General features: G+C 69.3%; 5 protein-coding genes across 5 annotated transcripts; 3 read left to right on the top strand and 2 right to left on the bottom strand.

Annotated features, from left to right (window-relative positions):
• Positions 1-2,503: 2,503 nt before the first annotated feature.
• V1510DRAFT_416242 (Glycerophosphoryl diester phosphodiesterase family-domain-containing protein) lies at positions 2,504-5,694 on the top strand. Its single transcript, XM_066933725.1, has one exon. It carries the CDS (start codon positions 2,950-2,952, stop codon positions 5,263-5,265), a length of 2,316 nt encoding a protein of 771 aa, XP_066789207.1. The 5' UTR covers positions 2,504-2,949; the 3' UTR covers positions 5,266-5,694.
• On the bottom strand, positions 5,113-6,435 carry V1510DRAFT_416241 (uncharacterized protein). The gene has a single exon (XM_066933724.1). It carries the CDS (start codon positions 6,229-6,231, stop codon positions 5,287-5,289), a length of 945 nt encoding a protein of 314 aa, XP_066789206.1. The 5' UTR covers positions 6,232-6,435; the 3' UTR covers positions 5,113-5,286.
• A 1,366-nt stretch (positions 6,436-7,801) lies between these two features.
• Positions 7,802-8,842, top strand: V1510DRAFT_429986 (Golgi transport complex subunit 5-domain-containing protein). Its single transcript, XM_066935342.1, has 2 exons — positions 7,802-8,025; positions 8,055-8,842. The coding sequence occupies exons 1-2, from the start codon at positions 7,807-7,809 to the stop codon at positions 8,496-8,498; spliced, it is 663 nt and encodes a 220-aa protein (XP_066789205.1). The 5' UTR covers positions 7,802-7,806; the 3' UTR covers positions 8,499-8,842.
• Positions 8,779-10,484, bottom strand: V1510DRAFT_416235 (rab-GTPase-TBC domain-containing protein). The gene is made up of 3 exons (XM_066933723.1): positions 9,447-10,484; positions 9,101-9,416; positions 8,779-9,070 (listed from the first exon to the last, which is right to left on the bottom strand). Exons 1-3 carry the CDS (start codon positions 10,306-10,308, stop codon positions 8,839-8,841), a joined length of 1,410 nt encoding a protein of 469 aa, XP_066789204.1. The 5' UTR covers positions 10,309-10,484; the 3' UTR covers positions 8,779-8,838.
• Positions 10,485-13,234: 2,750 nt separating this feature from the next.
• V1510DRAFT_364640 (uncharacterized protein) lies at positions 13,235-13,954 on the top strand (the record flags this gene model as incomplete). The annotated part of the gene is made up of 1 exon (XM_066931197.1): positions 13,235-13,954. The coding sequence occupies one exon, from the start codon at positions 13,235-13,237 to the stop codon at positions 13,952-13,954; it is 720 nt and encodes a 239-aa protein (XP_066789203.1).
• Positions 13,955-13,965: the final 11 nt, after the last annotated feature.

Raw genomic sequence — 13,965 nt, 5'->3', positions numbered from 1 at the left:
TTTTTTTTTCCTCAAGACAGAAGGTCAACATCGTTCTTATATGGCTCTTGCCTTTTACCAGAGCCATCAGGGTATTGCCTTCGAATGTCTTTAAATTTGTTTTTGGAACTCCAAATCTCCATGAGATTTTTCTTAGTGCTTGCGTGTTCGCGGGTGCGTTGAAAAGCGTGAAGAGTAGTAGAGTAGAGTCGTTGCGAGGCCGCGGTGCCGGCGGGATCGCCTGATGCGGCATGGCTGCTGGTATCCCGCCGCGCAACCGTGGATCACAGACTGGGGCGCGCTAGGCCTGGCATCGTAATGCGGCTGCACGTCCCGTGCGCCGGCTCGCTTGCGGCGTAGAAATCCCGCAGTCATGCGTCGCGGGAGTCAGGCACGCGGGTACGTTTCCCAAACCATGTGGCCGCGGCCGCGCGATCCACGGCGCCGGCCCGGCCGGCGGTCGTGACCGGGCCGCGCGCGTACGGTGCGGGGCGCCAGGGCGCCTTGCCGCGCAGCACGTGCGCCGCGCGCGAGCCGCGCAATGCGCCGCGAGCCGCAGCGCGCTGCGGCTGGGCGGCCGCAGCGGCCGCGTCGCCGCTGCGGCCTCCTAATCATACTCGATTTGGCCGGCCGCGCCAGATTGACAGTCGCCGGCCGAGCGTGTCCACGCCCCGCCGCGGCCCCCGCCACGGCCGCCACGGCCGCCACGGCTTGGCCCGCCCTGCACTGGCCGTCGGCTCGGCAGCCGGCCGCGCCAGGGCCTAGTGTCGAGCCAGCGCGTGGCTAGGGCCGCCCGGCGTTCCACCGCCGCCGCTTCTGGCCTCCAGAAGTATGCCTCTTTTGGCAAGCGGTCCGCGCGCGCGGCCGCCCTCGGCAGCTATCACACTACGCCGCGGCGGCCTGGCGGCCGCTTGGCTGGCGGCGGCTGGCCGGCAGCCATCGCGATCGCGACCGGCACGTCGTTCTAGATCCGCCGGCCCGCCGGCCGCGGGGCGGGGGACGTCAGCGGGCCCGGCAGGCCCGCCCGGCTCGGCGCGGCCGGCCGTCCGCGGGCCCGCGGGCCCCCACCCTCCAGAGCCCGGGCCCCTGCCGCGTGCTGGGCCGGCCCCCGGCCTGCGTTTAGCCCAGCCCATCCTCGCGCAGGCGTCTCGCGCGGCCGCCACACTGGGCCAGCGTGCGCACACGTGCCAATAAGAGGCCGGAGGACGGCCACCCCGCGGTTCATTGGCCGCGGCCCAGCGCCGGCGCCGGCCGGGACGGCCGGTCCGCGTCCGCGCCGCGATGTCCCAATCTTGTGACCCGAGGCCGGCACGTTGCGCTGTGACACATTGTCCATTTTTCAACGCAAGCCCTGCATATCTTATCAGCCGTAGCGCACTTAGAGTGCATCCACGCACGACGGCGCACTTGTGCAACGTTATTGTCTCATGCCCGTGATTGCTGTCCGCCCTAGTCTTCTTTCCAGCGCGCTTTAGCCCGGTCTGGAAGTGTCTCTTGGGCTTGCCTATTTTCCGGTACGCGGGGTCCAGAAGAGAGGACTACGCTCAAATTTTGCTTCACGGCGGCGACGAGCCCGGATATATATAGCAAACGGTCCCGGCCCGTGGGCAAGAGACTCGCCAGAATCGACCGAGGTGGTGAGAGATCGATTGATCGCAGATCCGAGGTGGGTATGCGCCGCACGGCGTGCGGCGGCTCAGGACGGCCGCGCCGCCGCGCCGCACGCCGTGCGGCTCCCCGTCCCCGCTGACCGCAGACGTGACCGCGCACGCGTCGGCGAATGGCGCACTGACCGACCGCGACCCCGAGCCCGAACGAGCCACGATGAAGTTCGGCAAGAAGTACGTGTCCGCCCGGCGCCGCTGACGCAGTCTCTCGCGGAACCAGGTTCCCGAATGGAGCGCGTACTATCTCAACTACAAGTCGCTCAAGAAGCACATCGCCAACGCCAAGGAGCGCGCGGCCGAGGCCAACGAGAACCCGGCCAAGGCGATCCCCGAGGCGTACCTGACGCCGTTCTTCTACTCGCTCGACCGCAACCTCGAGACCGTGAATGCGCACTTCAACAAGCGGCTGGCCGAGGCCACGCGCCAGATGAAGCTTCTGGTCGAGCGGTACCCGGTCGACCAGGTCAAGCCCGAGCACCTTGAGCGCGAGGACCTGGAGGACCTGGTCGGCGCGCTGATCGAGCTGCGGTCGAAGCTGCGGATGCTGCAGTGGTACGCCGAGGTCAACAAGCGCGGCTTTGTCAAGATCCTCAAGAAGCTCGACAAGAAGACGGGCGTGCGCGAGCAGGCGCTGTACCTGGACTCGAAGGTGTTCATCCTGCCGTTCGCGTCCGGGATCGAGGTCGCCGACCGGCTCGACAAGATCAACGCGTGGCTGTCGGACCTGGCGCCGAACGAGCTGGAGGGCGGCCCGTCGCGGCTGGCGCGCCAGCCGTCGGCGGGCGCGCTGGCCGGCGCGCCGGCCGTGGACGCGCTCAAGGCCGCGGCCGCGGCGGACGACGTGGCCGCGCTGGACCGGGCGATCGCCGACGGCGGCGACGCCATCGGCCAGCCGGTCCTGCTGGCCGTGCTCCAGAAGGCCGTGACCGCCGGGTCGCTGCGGTGCATCAAGCGGCTGCTCGAGCTCGTCGAGACGCTGTCGGACCCGGCCGACCTGCGCGGCCGCAACATCATCCACCGGCGCGTCGTCGCGCTGGGCCGCCAGTGGTTCGCCACCGACGCGCGCGGGTTCTACATCACGCCGGCCGAGAACCCCGCGGCGTCGAACCCGCTCCTGGCCGAGGCGTACGGCTCGGACGGCGAGCACTCGAACGACGAGACGGCCGTGCTGCGGTTCGTGCTCGACAACCTGCGGCCGTCGCAGCGCACCGCGCTCGTCGAGCGCGACATCTACAAGCGCACGCCGCTGCACTACGCCGCGCAGTACGGCGTGCGCCTGATCACCGAGCTCGTGCTCGAGTACATGCGCAAGTGGTACCTGCTGTCGACGGCCGAGGGCCTGGACTCGCCGGACTGGATCGACGCCGAGGGCATGAGCTGCTTCCACCTGGCCGTGATGGGCAAGCACCCCAAGACGCTGGGCGCGCTGCTGGCGTCGACGCCGGGCGTGCCGCCCAAGGACGCGTCCGGCCTGCTGGCGCTGGCGGCCAAGTCCAACTTCCCGGACATCCTCGGGCTGCTGGTCGACAGCGGGCTCAACATCGACTACACCGACGACCTCGGCGAGACGGCGCTGTACGTGGCGTGCAAGCTGGGCAACGCCGAGGCCGCGCGCACGTTGCTGGCGCGCGGCGCGAGCACGGAGATCGCCGAGACCACGTACGGCTGGACGCCGCTGTTCGTGGCGTCGGTCGAGGGCTATGGCGCCGTCGTCGACCTGCTGCTCGCGGCCGACTGCGACTGCGACAAGACCGACGGCTCCAACTGGACGGCCATGGAGCACGCGTGCCTGCGCGGCCACCTGGACATCACCAAGAAGCTGCCGGCGCGGACGGTGACCGACAGCCTGGGCGACCTGTCGAGCGCGGCGTCGGCCTCGGTGGACTCGCTGGCCTCGGTCGGCTCGGCCACGTCCAAGTCGTCCTCGGCGTTCTCGTCGTCGCCGCCGGCGATGGCCAACCACGCGTCGCAGGGCATCGACCTCGTCAAGAGCTTCGGCCACCGGTACCTCAAGGGCACGTCGGTGATCCTCGTCACGCTGGGCTCGACCGACATCCGCAACACGGCCGGCCCCATCCAGCTCGACCAGGTGCCGTTCTCGCGCGTGCACTCGACGCAGCTCGACACGGCGCTGTCGCTCGTGGTGTCGGCCGCCAACGCCGAGGGCGAGCCCACCGTGGTCGACCTGCCGATCCAGGACTCGCAGGCGACCGAGCCGCTGATGTTCTACAGCCAGGACCCGTCCAAGGTGAAGCTGTATTTCGATCTCGTGCCGACGTACTCGGGCAACCGCAACCAGATCCTGGGCCGCGCGGTGGCCATGCTGTCGACGATCCGCACGTCGCTCGGCCAGTCCGTGCGCAGCCTGCACGAGACCGTGACCGTGCCGATCCTGCAGGCGACCACGCTCGAGGTCCTGGGCACGATCAACTTCGAGTTCCTGACCGTGTCGCCGTTCACGCACCCCAACATGAGCATCGCCAAGTCGTCGACGTACTGGAAGTCGCTGACCAGCAGCCGCGTGATCGGCCACCGCGGGCTGGGCAAGAACACGACCGGGCGCAAGTCGCTGCAGCTGGGCGAGAACACGCTGCAGTCGTTCATCGCGGCGGCCAACCTCGGCGCCAGCTACGTCGAGTTCGACGTGCAGCTGACGAAGGACCGCGTGCCGGTGATCTACCACGACTTCCTTGTGGCCGAGACCGGCATCGACGTGCCGATGCACGCGCTCACGCTCGAGCAGTTCCTGAGCGTGTCCGAGCGGCGCACGCCCAAGATCCCGCGCAGCCGCGCGTCGTCGCCCAAGTCGTCCGAGCGCTCGTCGCTCGACGAGCACGCGCCGCGGCTGGGCGTGCGCCCGCGCTCGCTCTCGCTCCAGCTCTCGGCCGAGGAGAGCCAGGAGCTGCACGACCGGCTCAAGTTCACGCGCGACTTCAAGAAGAAGGGCTTCAAGGGCAACAGCCGCGGGCTGTCGATCCAGGCGCCGTTCACGACGCTGGAGGAGGTCTTCCGGACGCTGCCCAAGAACGTGGGCTTCAACATCGAGTGCAAGTACCCGATGCTCAACGAGAGCCAGGCCGAGGACATGGACAGCCTGGCGATCGAGCTCAACGAGTGGGTGGACACGGTGCTCAAGTGCGTGTACGACTTTGCCGACGGCCGCGACATCATCTTCTCGTCCTTCCACCCGGACGTGTGCATGCTGCTGTCGCTCAAGCAGCCGTCGATCCCGGTGCTGTTCCTGACCGAGTCGGGCACGGAGCAGATGGCCGACATCCGCACGACGAGCCTGCAGGAGGCCATCCGCTTCGCGTCGCGCTGGAACCTGCTCGGCATCGTGTCGGCGTGCGAGCCGCTGATCCTGTGCCCGCGCCTGATCCGCGTCGTCAAGGAGTCCGGCCTGGTCTGCTTCACGTACGGCAGCATGAACAACGTGCCCGAGTACTGCCGGCTGCAGATGCAGCACGGCGTGGACGCCGTCATCGTCGACTCGGTCCTGGCCGTCCGCCGCGGCCTGACCAACCTGCCGAGCCCGGGCTCGGCCGGCTCGCCGTCGGCGTCCGCCGCGGCCTCGACCGAGAACGTGTCGACGGTGGCGCCGGTGCCGATCAACGTATAGGTGTACATACTTAATACAGCGCTACTGCAGCAGCGCGTGCGGGTCCTTGGACGTGAACGCAAAGTGCAGGTTGCGCGCGAGCGTCTTGCCGATCCCGCGCCCGCGGTTGCTGCAGATCCGCAGCAGCCGGTCGGGCCCGCCCGAGCCGAGCGCGAGCATCATCTTGTCGATGGTCTTGAACTCGTTGACGACCGAGTTGGCCATGGCCGGGCTGAAGAACTTGAGCTGCTGGAGCGTGTTCTGGAACGTGCCGCGGTGGTCCGCGCCGGCCTTGATCTGCCCGGCCTCCATGCAGATCGACTCGTTGACGTCGACGCGGGCGGCGCGGTACGGCATGATGCTCATGTCCTGCGTCATGATCGCGATCCACTCGGCGCTGTCGGGGGGGATGGTCGAGTGGAAGATGTGGCACCGGTGGACGACCTGGAGGCCGAGCAGGGCGTCGTCGACGAGCTCGAGAGCGCGCGACGTGTCGAACTGGGCGCCGAGCCGCGCCATGACCTCGCTCTCCTTGGACGACGCTGCCTTGGCGGGCTCCTTGCGCCGCCGCTGGCTGCCGCCGAGCGCCTCCTGCACGCGCGACGCGAACGCGCGCTGCGCGGTCGCGCTGACCTTGCCGAGGAACGCGTGCAGGCCCTCGATCATGTAGATCACCTTCATGCCCGGGAAGTGCTGCCCGAGCCGGGCCAGGTCGTCGTCCACGGTCTGGTCGAGCACTTTCTCGACAAAGTCGACGCCGGTGGTGTAGACAAACACGAACGGCTCGCGGCGGATCTCCTCGGGGATCGGCACAAAGTACCCCAGCGCCTCGTTGTACTCGGCGCACGTCTTGCGGCGCCATTTGATCATGCTGCCGAGCGGGCTGGCCCACGTGGCCGAGACCTCGATCCCGAGCGACTCGAAGTTGGCGATCACGAGCTGGCCGACGGTGGACTGGGCAAAGTCGGCGTCCAGGTCCGCGATCATCTCCTTGCACGTCTCCTTCTTGGAGTTCTTGAGCTTGTTGACGTCTGCCAGCTGCTTGTCGCGCTGCTTGTCCGTGCGCTTGGGCGCGCCGGAGAAGACTGGCCGGGGGATCGAGAGGTGCTGCTCGCGGACGGGCGCGGGCGCGACCGGGACGCGGCTGGGCGCGGCCGAGGGCGCGCGGCCGGCGGTCGCGGCGCGCTCCAGCGGCTCCAGCGGCGCGCCCAGCGCGTCCTCGTCGTCCAGAAAGCTCGTGACCAGCACGCGCCGCGCGCCCGGCACGAACGTGTCGTCCTTGCTGCCGCCAGGGCTCGGCACGGGCGACAGCGGCCGGCGGATCTTGGCCAGCGGCGTTTTGGCCGCCAGCGGCGACTGGCCAGCCATGTCGCTGAGCTTGCGCTTGATGCTGCTCAGCGCCGTGACCTCCCACGTCGGCGACGACGGCATCTGCGTGTAGTCCTGGACCGAGACCGGCTGCGAGAGAGACACGCTGGAGTCGTCTGGCGCACTCTGCGTCCGCCGGCGGTCCAGCCGGTCCGGCTCGGGGCTCGGCCGGTCCGCCAGGCTCTGCGACAGCGTCTTGAACCGGTTGAACGAGTCCATGACAGCGTCGGCGTCCGGCAGCGGCGACTCTTCGGCCTGGGCCGTCCAGGCCGTTGCCCGCCTGAACCGGCCAAAGTCGAACGTGTCGTCCGAGTCTATGGACTCGACGCGGCGCGCCGGCCGCTCAGACCGCTCTATCGAGCTCGAGATCACGTAGGCGTCTGCGGCCAGGCGCTGGACCGGCGTCTGGAGCACGCGGCCGCGGGGAGGACTGCGTCAGAAGATCCTGCGTTGACGTACCTGGAACGGATGGCATCGCGGTCGAACGGCGCTTCCGAGCTGTCGGAGAGGATCCTGATAGACGAGTCGTCATCGAGGTCGATCACCGACACATGGCCGTCGGCGTCCGAGTCCAGGTCTATGGGCGGCATTGGTGTGGAGGGAAGACGGCGCAAACAAACAAGCGCGTCAACACGCGAGTCATGCGCGCCGCACGGAGTGCGGCTCACCACCAGCCCCTAGGGCAGATCGCGCTACGAGCAGCGGGCGTACGCCGCACGCAGTGCGGCTCGCTGCTGGAGCCTCCGGGCGGGACTGGAGGAGGCGTGCCGCCGCGTGATCTGTGTAACATTTCACGTAGCACGAACAAGCAGCCGCGGTCAGGCCGATATCGGGGGCGCGGCTCGAGCCGCATTCCCGAGCCGCACGGTATGCGGCTCACTGCGTGCGGGGCAGCATCTCGACGGCCGCGGCCGGAGTCTTCGGCGGCGGGAGTCTTCGGCGGCGGCTCCGTCGACGGCGGCTGTCTGCGGCGCGGCTAGAGCTGGGCCGGCGACAGCGCCGTGGAGCGTGCGGCTATATGCCGCACGTCGCGCGGCTTGGAGCGGGACGCGCTCGCCGCCACAGGCCCGCCGCACGCAGTCGAGCGCGGGTGGCGCAGGCAGCGAGCCGCACGGCGTGCGGCTTGCGCCGGCGAGCAGCTACCCGGCCCGCGCTGCACCACACCTCGCGCCGCATCGTCCACGGCCATCAACCATGGCCTCCCCCGAGAAGGGCCCGAAGGTCCCCGACGACCTCGAGAACGAGTACATCGACTACGAGCTCTTCACGTCGGCGGACTTTTCGGCGATTGACTTTTGCAACTCGCTGGTGCAGGGCACAAACAACATCTCGGACGAGCAGATCGACCTGGATGCCGCCACGGTCCGCGTCAAGTTCGACCTGGAGGAGGTCGAGAAGCTGGTGCACCGCGAGGTACGTGCGTGCGGAGCGCGCTGACGCAGGCCGTCGAGAACCATTCGGACCTGATTGCGCACGCGTCCAAGCTGAACGTGGCCGAGAAGGTGCTGGACACGACCAAGGAATCGCTGACGGGCGTGACCAATTCGTTCCAGCGGCTGGAGAACGAGGTCCTGAAGCCGTACAACACGGCCCTGCCGATCTACCGGTCGCTGACCAAGCTGCACGCGACGTCGAACCTGCTGCGGTCGCTGACGTGGTACCTGTACCTGGTCCGGCAGTACGTGGCGCAGACGGTCTCGGCGGAGCCCAAGTCCGCTGCGCGCGCCAACAAGACGTTTTCGGAGATTGCGCGCCACATCGGCAACTACCCGCGGCTGAAGAACCTCAAGGTCGTGTCCGAGCTCGAGCTGGCCATCCGGCGGCGGGACCCGATGTTGTTTCCGCCGCGAGCGGAGCGGCCGGCGCGGGCGCAGGCCGGGCCGTAAGGGCGGGCACGGGCTACAGCAGGGCGGCGCCCGGAGGCCGCGGCGGGCGAGCCGGCGACTGCGGCGGAGCGTCGGCAGTGAGCCGCACGGTGTGGCATATAGCCGCAAAATGAGCCGCACGGCGTGCGGCATACAACTGCGAGCCGCACGCTGTGCGGCTCGCGCGGTCGCCGCCGGAGCACACGCCCGCGGCCTCCGGCGCGGGCGTCAGCGAGCCGCACGGCGTGCGGCATATAGCCGCCGCACCCCCCGCCACACCCCGCGCCCCGCGCCCGCACACGCTCCCCAAATGCATACTTTTCATCCTCTATACAGTCCCAAAATACAGTGTCCATGCTATTCAAAAGGCCATCTCGTCCTCCAGGTACTTGATCTCCTCCGCCCGCCGGGCCATGACGTCCTTCAGCTCGACCTGCTGCGCCAGCGAGTCGCTGATGCGGATCACGCTCTCGATCGTGAGCGGCTGGGAGCTCAGGTCCTTCATGTAGCCGTAGACCTCGCCCGCGGAAGTAAGCGCCATCAGCGCCTTGGTGTTGAGCCGGAACAGCGCCAGCGCGACACGGAACAGGTATCTGGGTCAGCACATCCCGCGGCTCACTTACATCTGGCCCTCGACGCACAGAAACACGTCCCAGACCCGGAACAGAATCTCCGGCGGCAGGCAGTCGGTGAAGCAGCTCAGGAACCAGTTGAAGGTGATGGCCTCGATGTCGACCGAGAGGTCGTCCAGGTGCTCGCACAGCTTGGGCTGGATCTCGTACAGCAGCTGCTTGAGCACCTTTTGGTCGGCGCGCGACGTCAGCAGCGGCGGGTCGAAGTAGCCCGAGGGCAGGATGTTCTCCAGCAGGCTGACAAACGTCCAGAACGCGTCCTCCTCGGTGGCGTGCGTGAGCAGCAGCGTGGCGGCAATCATGTTCACTGCGTCAGCGCGCTCGGCCGGCTACTTACTTCCTTGGCAGTACCCGATCTCGGGGTTGTGGACGCTGAACGCCTTGAGCACGCAGCGCAGCTTCTGGACGCCCGGGCCCTTGCCGCCGAAAAACACGTTCGACGGCATTGTCCGGTTCAGGTCGAGCTCGATCTGGGCCATGGACTCGGCGTCGCCGTCGGCCCGGACCAGCTCCTGGTACACGCCCGGCGTTTTGAGCGTGTAGGCGCCGCAGCACTCGCCCCAGATCCGCGACCGGTAGACGATGGGAATGCCGCCCATGACCAGCGCCTTGAAGTCGCGCCACCGGCTCTTGCTGGCCGACTGGCGCGACGTCAGCACCCGGCCGTAGACGCCGAACAGCTCGCCGGTCTCGATCACGGGCAGGCCGGCCTCGACGGCGTCCGCGTTGAGCTTCTTGATGAACTCGTCCCAGCGCGTCTTCTGCGTGCGCTGGACCGACTCGTGCGTGTCGCCGACCTGGTTGAGCAGCGCGCGCACGCTGACGAGCGAGCCCGACCGCGCCGGCCGCTCGACCAGGCTCTCGACGCTGTCGGACCGGTACGTCTGCCAGAACCGGTCGGGCTCGCGGCCGTCGGCGGCGCTGGCGGTCGCGCGCGAGACGGCGCCGATCACCGGCAGCCGCAGCGACGACAGCGGCGACCCCGAGAGCAGGCCGATGGACTGCGGCTCGTCGCGGCGGGCCGCGCCCGCGTCCGCGGCGTCCTGCCCGTCGATCTCGAGCAGCATGGCCCGGGACTCGGGCGGCGGCGGGATCGGCCGGTGGTTGCGGTCGTAGATAAACCCGAACCGGTCCGTCAGGAAGCTCTCCTCGGACCGGTAGTGGTCGTTCCAGCGCTCGAGCAGCGCGGGCGGCTGCATGTTGAGCGGCACGATGTTCTCGAGCTCGACCGGGCCGTGGTCCTCGGCCTCGGTGACGGCCACGGGGGCGGGCTCGCGGTCGCGCAGCGACTGCGCGATCTCGTACTCGCTGGCGTAGAACGAGCGCTCGGACGCGGACGACGTCGAGACCGACGACGCCACCGAGCTAGACCGCGACCGCGACCGCCGCGAGGCCGCCAGCGACGAGGGCCGGCCAAACGACCGAGCCTCGGACGGCAGCGTGTTGCGCCCGCCCGAGTACCGTGCCAGGTCCAGGTGGCTGACCGGCACCGGCGACGCCGTCTTGGTCAACTGGTGGTCGTCCTCGCGGTTCTCGTTGCCGCTGCGGGCGATGGGCTCGCTGGCGCGGACGGGCGCGGGGACGTTGGCGTTGGCCGCCGACAGAACCTCCTTCTCGGGCGTGTTCGGGATCGGGCCGGTCGCGGGCTCGCGCTCGAGCGTGAGCGGGTGCTGGCGCCGGCGGCTGACGGCGCGCGGCGCCGAGACCTGCATTTTCGACGCGTGGAAGTTGTTGACGTTGTCGCGGACGGCTGTGGTGTCTTTGGGAGCCAGCACCGGCTGCAGTTTCTTGTCTTCCGGAAACAGCGGCGCCGCGAACGGGCTCTTGCCGTGTGCTCTCGGCGGATGGGCCCGCGGCGGCGACGGCAGCGACCGGGCGGGCGCCAGCACGGCGCCGACCGTGGCCGGCTCGGGCTCGTCGTCGTCGGATTCGGCGAAAAACGGCAGCCGGAACGTCGACCGCTTTTTGAGCGTTTTCTCGGTCGCCAGCCGCTCGGACGACGCGCTCCGCAGGAGCTGCTTGAAGAACGACGGCTTCTCGGCGCGCTCGGCGCGCTCGGCGCGCTCCGGGCGCTCCGGGGCCAGCGAATTGAGCGCGGACTCGAAGATTCCGCGCGACTCGGGCGCCCGCTTGACCCGCGGGTACAGCCGCGGAACCTCGTCCGGCGACGCCGACGACGCCGGCGACGCCGGCCGCGCCGTCTCGAGGCCGGCCGCGTACATGCCCGGCATGAGCGTGTCGCGCATGGCCAGCGACATCATTTCGTCGAGGTCCGGCGACGCGGTCTGGTCGAGCGCGGTCGCGGCGTCCTCGAGCGCGGCGTCGATCCGCGCGTCCGGCACGGCGGCGGCTCTGAGCAGCTCGCGCAGCACGCGCTCGCGCTCGCCGGCCGCGCGTGTGTGGTGCGTCAGCTGCGAGTCGCGCAGCGCCAGGTCGGCGGCCATCTGCTTGACCAGCGCCACCGCGCCGTACCGCGCGACCAGCCGCTCGATGACCGCGTCCGGGCAGAGATGCAGGTTGCCGGGCACGTCGGCCGCGCCGCCGGGCACGGCCGCGCGCGTGTGTGTGTTTTCCGAGACGGTCGTTGCCGTCGAGGTGGAGTCGGCCGAAAACGACGAAAGCGCGGCGGCGGACGACGCGGAGAGCGTGGTTTCGGTGGGCGACTGCTGCTGCAGCATGTCGGCGAAGATGGCGTACGGCGACGCGTTGAACTCGGCGCTGTGGCCGGCCAGCCGGCGGTCGAGCCCGGGCGAAGGCCCACCCGGCTGCGATCCGCCGACGCGGCCGAGCAAGCTGCCGTTCTGCACCATGCGCCGCGTGCGTCCCTGGGGGGGTCTACCGCGTCTGCTTCAGTGTCTGGTGTGCGCCGTCGTCTGCAAGGCCTCAGGGACGGCCCATTTGTCGTCGATACCGTTGTTGACTTGGAGGACGACGTTTAAGGTCCCGGAATAGAGTTTGGCGTAGTGTGACCGGGTCACGGAGCCGCGGCGCGGGGGGGTTGGGGCGGTAACTGTGGCGCGGCGCGCCGCCTGTGCTGTTACCGGCTGCCGCGGACCCGGGACCAGACGACACGTCACGTGGCAATTGGGATCCCGTCTCAGCCGCACGCTGTGCGGCGCGCCACGCGCCGGGTCGCTTGTGAACCGCGCCGTGGCAACGGCAGCTAGCGCGATAGCGCTATCGCCAGCCGCACGCCGTGCGGCTCCACACCTGGGCGCCAGAGGATGAGCGGCGCGTCGTGCGGCTATATGCCGCACTTCGTGCGGCTCAGCATCTCAGCCGCTTCGGCGGCCGGGCACGGGCTAGTGACGTCAGCGACCCGCGCTACACCACTTCGTGGGCTCAGAGCACGGCCCACAAGGGGCGCCCAGGGAGTCGTTCCGCAGGCCTGTAGGCTGCGCAGGCCAGCGTGGCGCCCCAGCGGGGCGCCGCACGCTGTGCGGCGCGGACACGTGACATGCACATGTTCTCCACAGCCCACGCGGGCGAACCAGCACCAAGATGCCCAAGCACTATGCGACGTCCAGCTCGTTGACGAAGCACTATGCGGCCGTGCACCAGGGCAGCAGCAACCGGACGGGCCCCGCGCCCAAGTCGGTGACAGAGAAGATTCACGAGGCGCGGGTGCGGGACCAGCGGGTGGCGCCGGCCAGATCCAGCGACGTCGCTGGCGACGGGCCTGTGATCATGGCGGCGGGGTCGGCGTCGATGGCGGCGTACCTGGCGGACATGTCGGTCGAGGACGCGGTGCCCAACCCGCCGCGGGCGTCGGTGGCGCGCGCACAGCGGCTGTTTGCCGGCCCGCCGCCGCCAATGACGTGGGTTCTGCGCGACCATCCGTCGCGCGAATGGGTGCGCGACCCGGCGCTCCGCGCAGTGCGGCGGCGCGTGCTCGCAGGAGGCGCGCGCAGCTCGTACCTGCGGCTGCAGCCAGGATTCGAGGAGCTGCGAGAAGAGCGGTACGATATGCATGCTCAGCTGCCGGCCGGGCTGACGGCGCTGCCGGCGATCCTGCCGCGGCGGACGAGTCTGGTGCACTGCTGCCTGCGGTCCATGGCCGAGAACTGGGCGTTCAACGTGGTGTACCTGCAGCACTACCTGCATTCACTGCCGCCGTCGCTCAAGATGGCGCTGCTGGCGTACCTGGCCCGGTACAGCCCGACCGGCGTCGGCCTGGACGGCCTGAACGTGCTGTTTCGGTACGAGGACGACGAGCAGACGGACGTGGACGACCTGGGCGCCGATCTGGACGCGCTGAGCGTGCTCGACCGCGCTCTGGACAGCGACAACGAGCGCGTGTCGGCGCTGGACCTGTCGTTCCAGATCGACGACCTATACCTGTCGCTGGCGGACCTGGCGCGGTTCCTGAGCCCGAAGCCGCCGGGCGAGGGCGAGACGTGGCTGGCGCTGATGGCCGCGCACACGTTTCCGGCGCTGACGGCGCTGTCGCTGGCGTACCCGTCGACAAACTCGCCGACGAAGCTGTGGTCGACGCTGCTGGCGCTGCTGCGCGCGTGCCAGACCGTGTCGGTGCTGTCGCTGGCAGGCTGGCCGATCCCGCCGGACATGTTCTACTCGACGCCGAGCACGCAGGCCCAGTTCTACCCGGCGGGGTCGTCGTTTACAACGATCCGGTCGCTGAGCCGGGTGTCGCTATGCCTCAAGTGGATCGACCTGAGCTACTGCTCGTGGGTGGACGAGCACCTGATGGCGAGCGCCGAGTGGCGCAGCGGCTGGCGCAACGTGGGGACGATCGTGCTCAAGGGCGTGGACGCGGAGGTGTGCGCGCGCGTGCAGCGGGCGGCGACGGAGAGCCGGGGAGCGTGGGTGGAGGTGGTGCGGTAGCGAGCCGCACG

This window comes from Dipodascopsis tothii, assembly GCF_038497935.1.
Source record: "Dipodascopsis tothii strain CBS 759.85 unplaced genomic scaffold V1510scaffold_13, whole genome shotgun sequence".
Classification (NCBI taxonomy): domain Eukaryota; kingdom Fungi; phylum Ascomycota; class Lipomycetes; order Lipomycetales; family Lipomycetaceae; genus Neoaidaea; species Neoaidaea tothii.
This window is presented reverse-complemented; position numbering and strand designations above follow the sequence as displayed.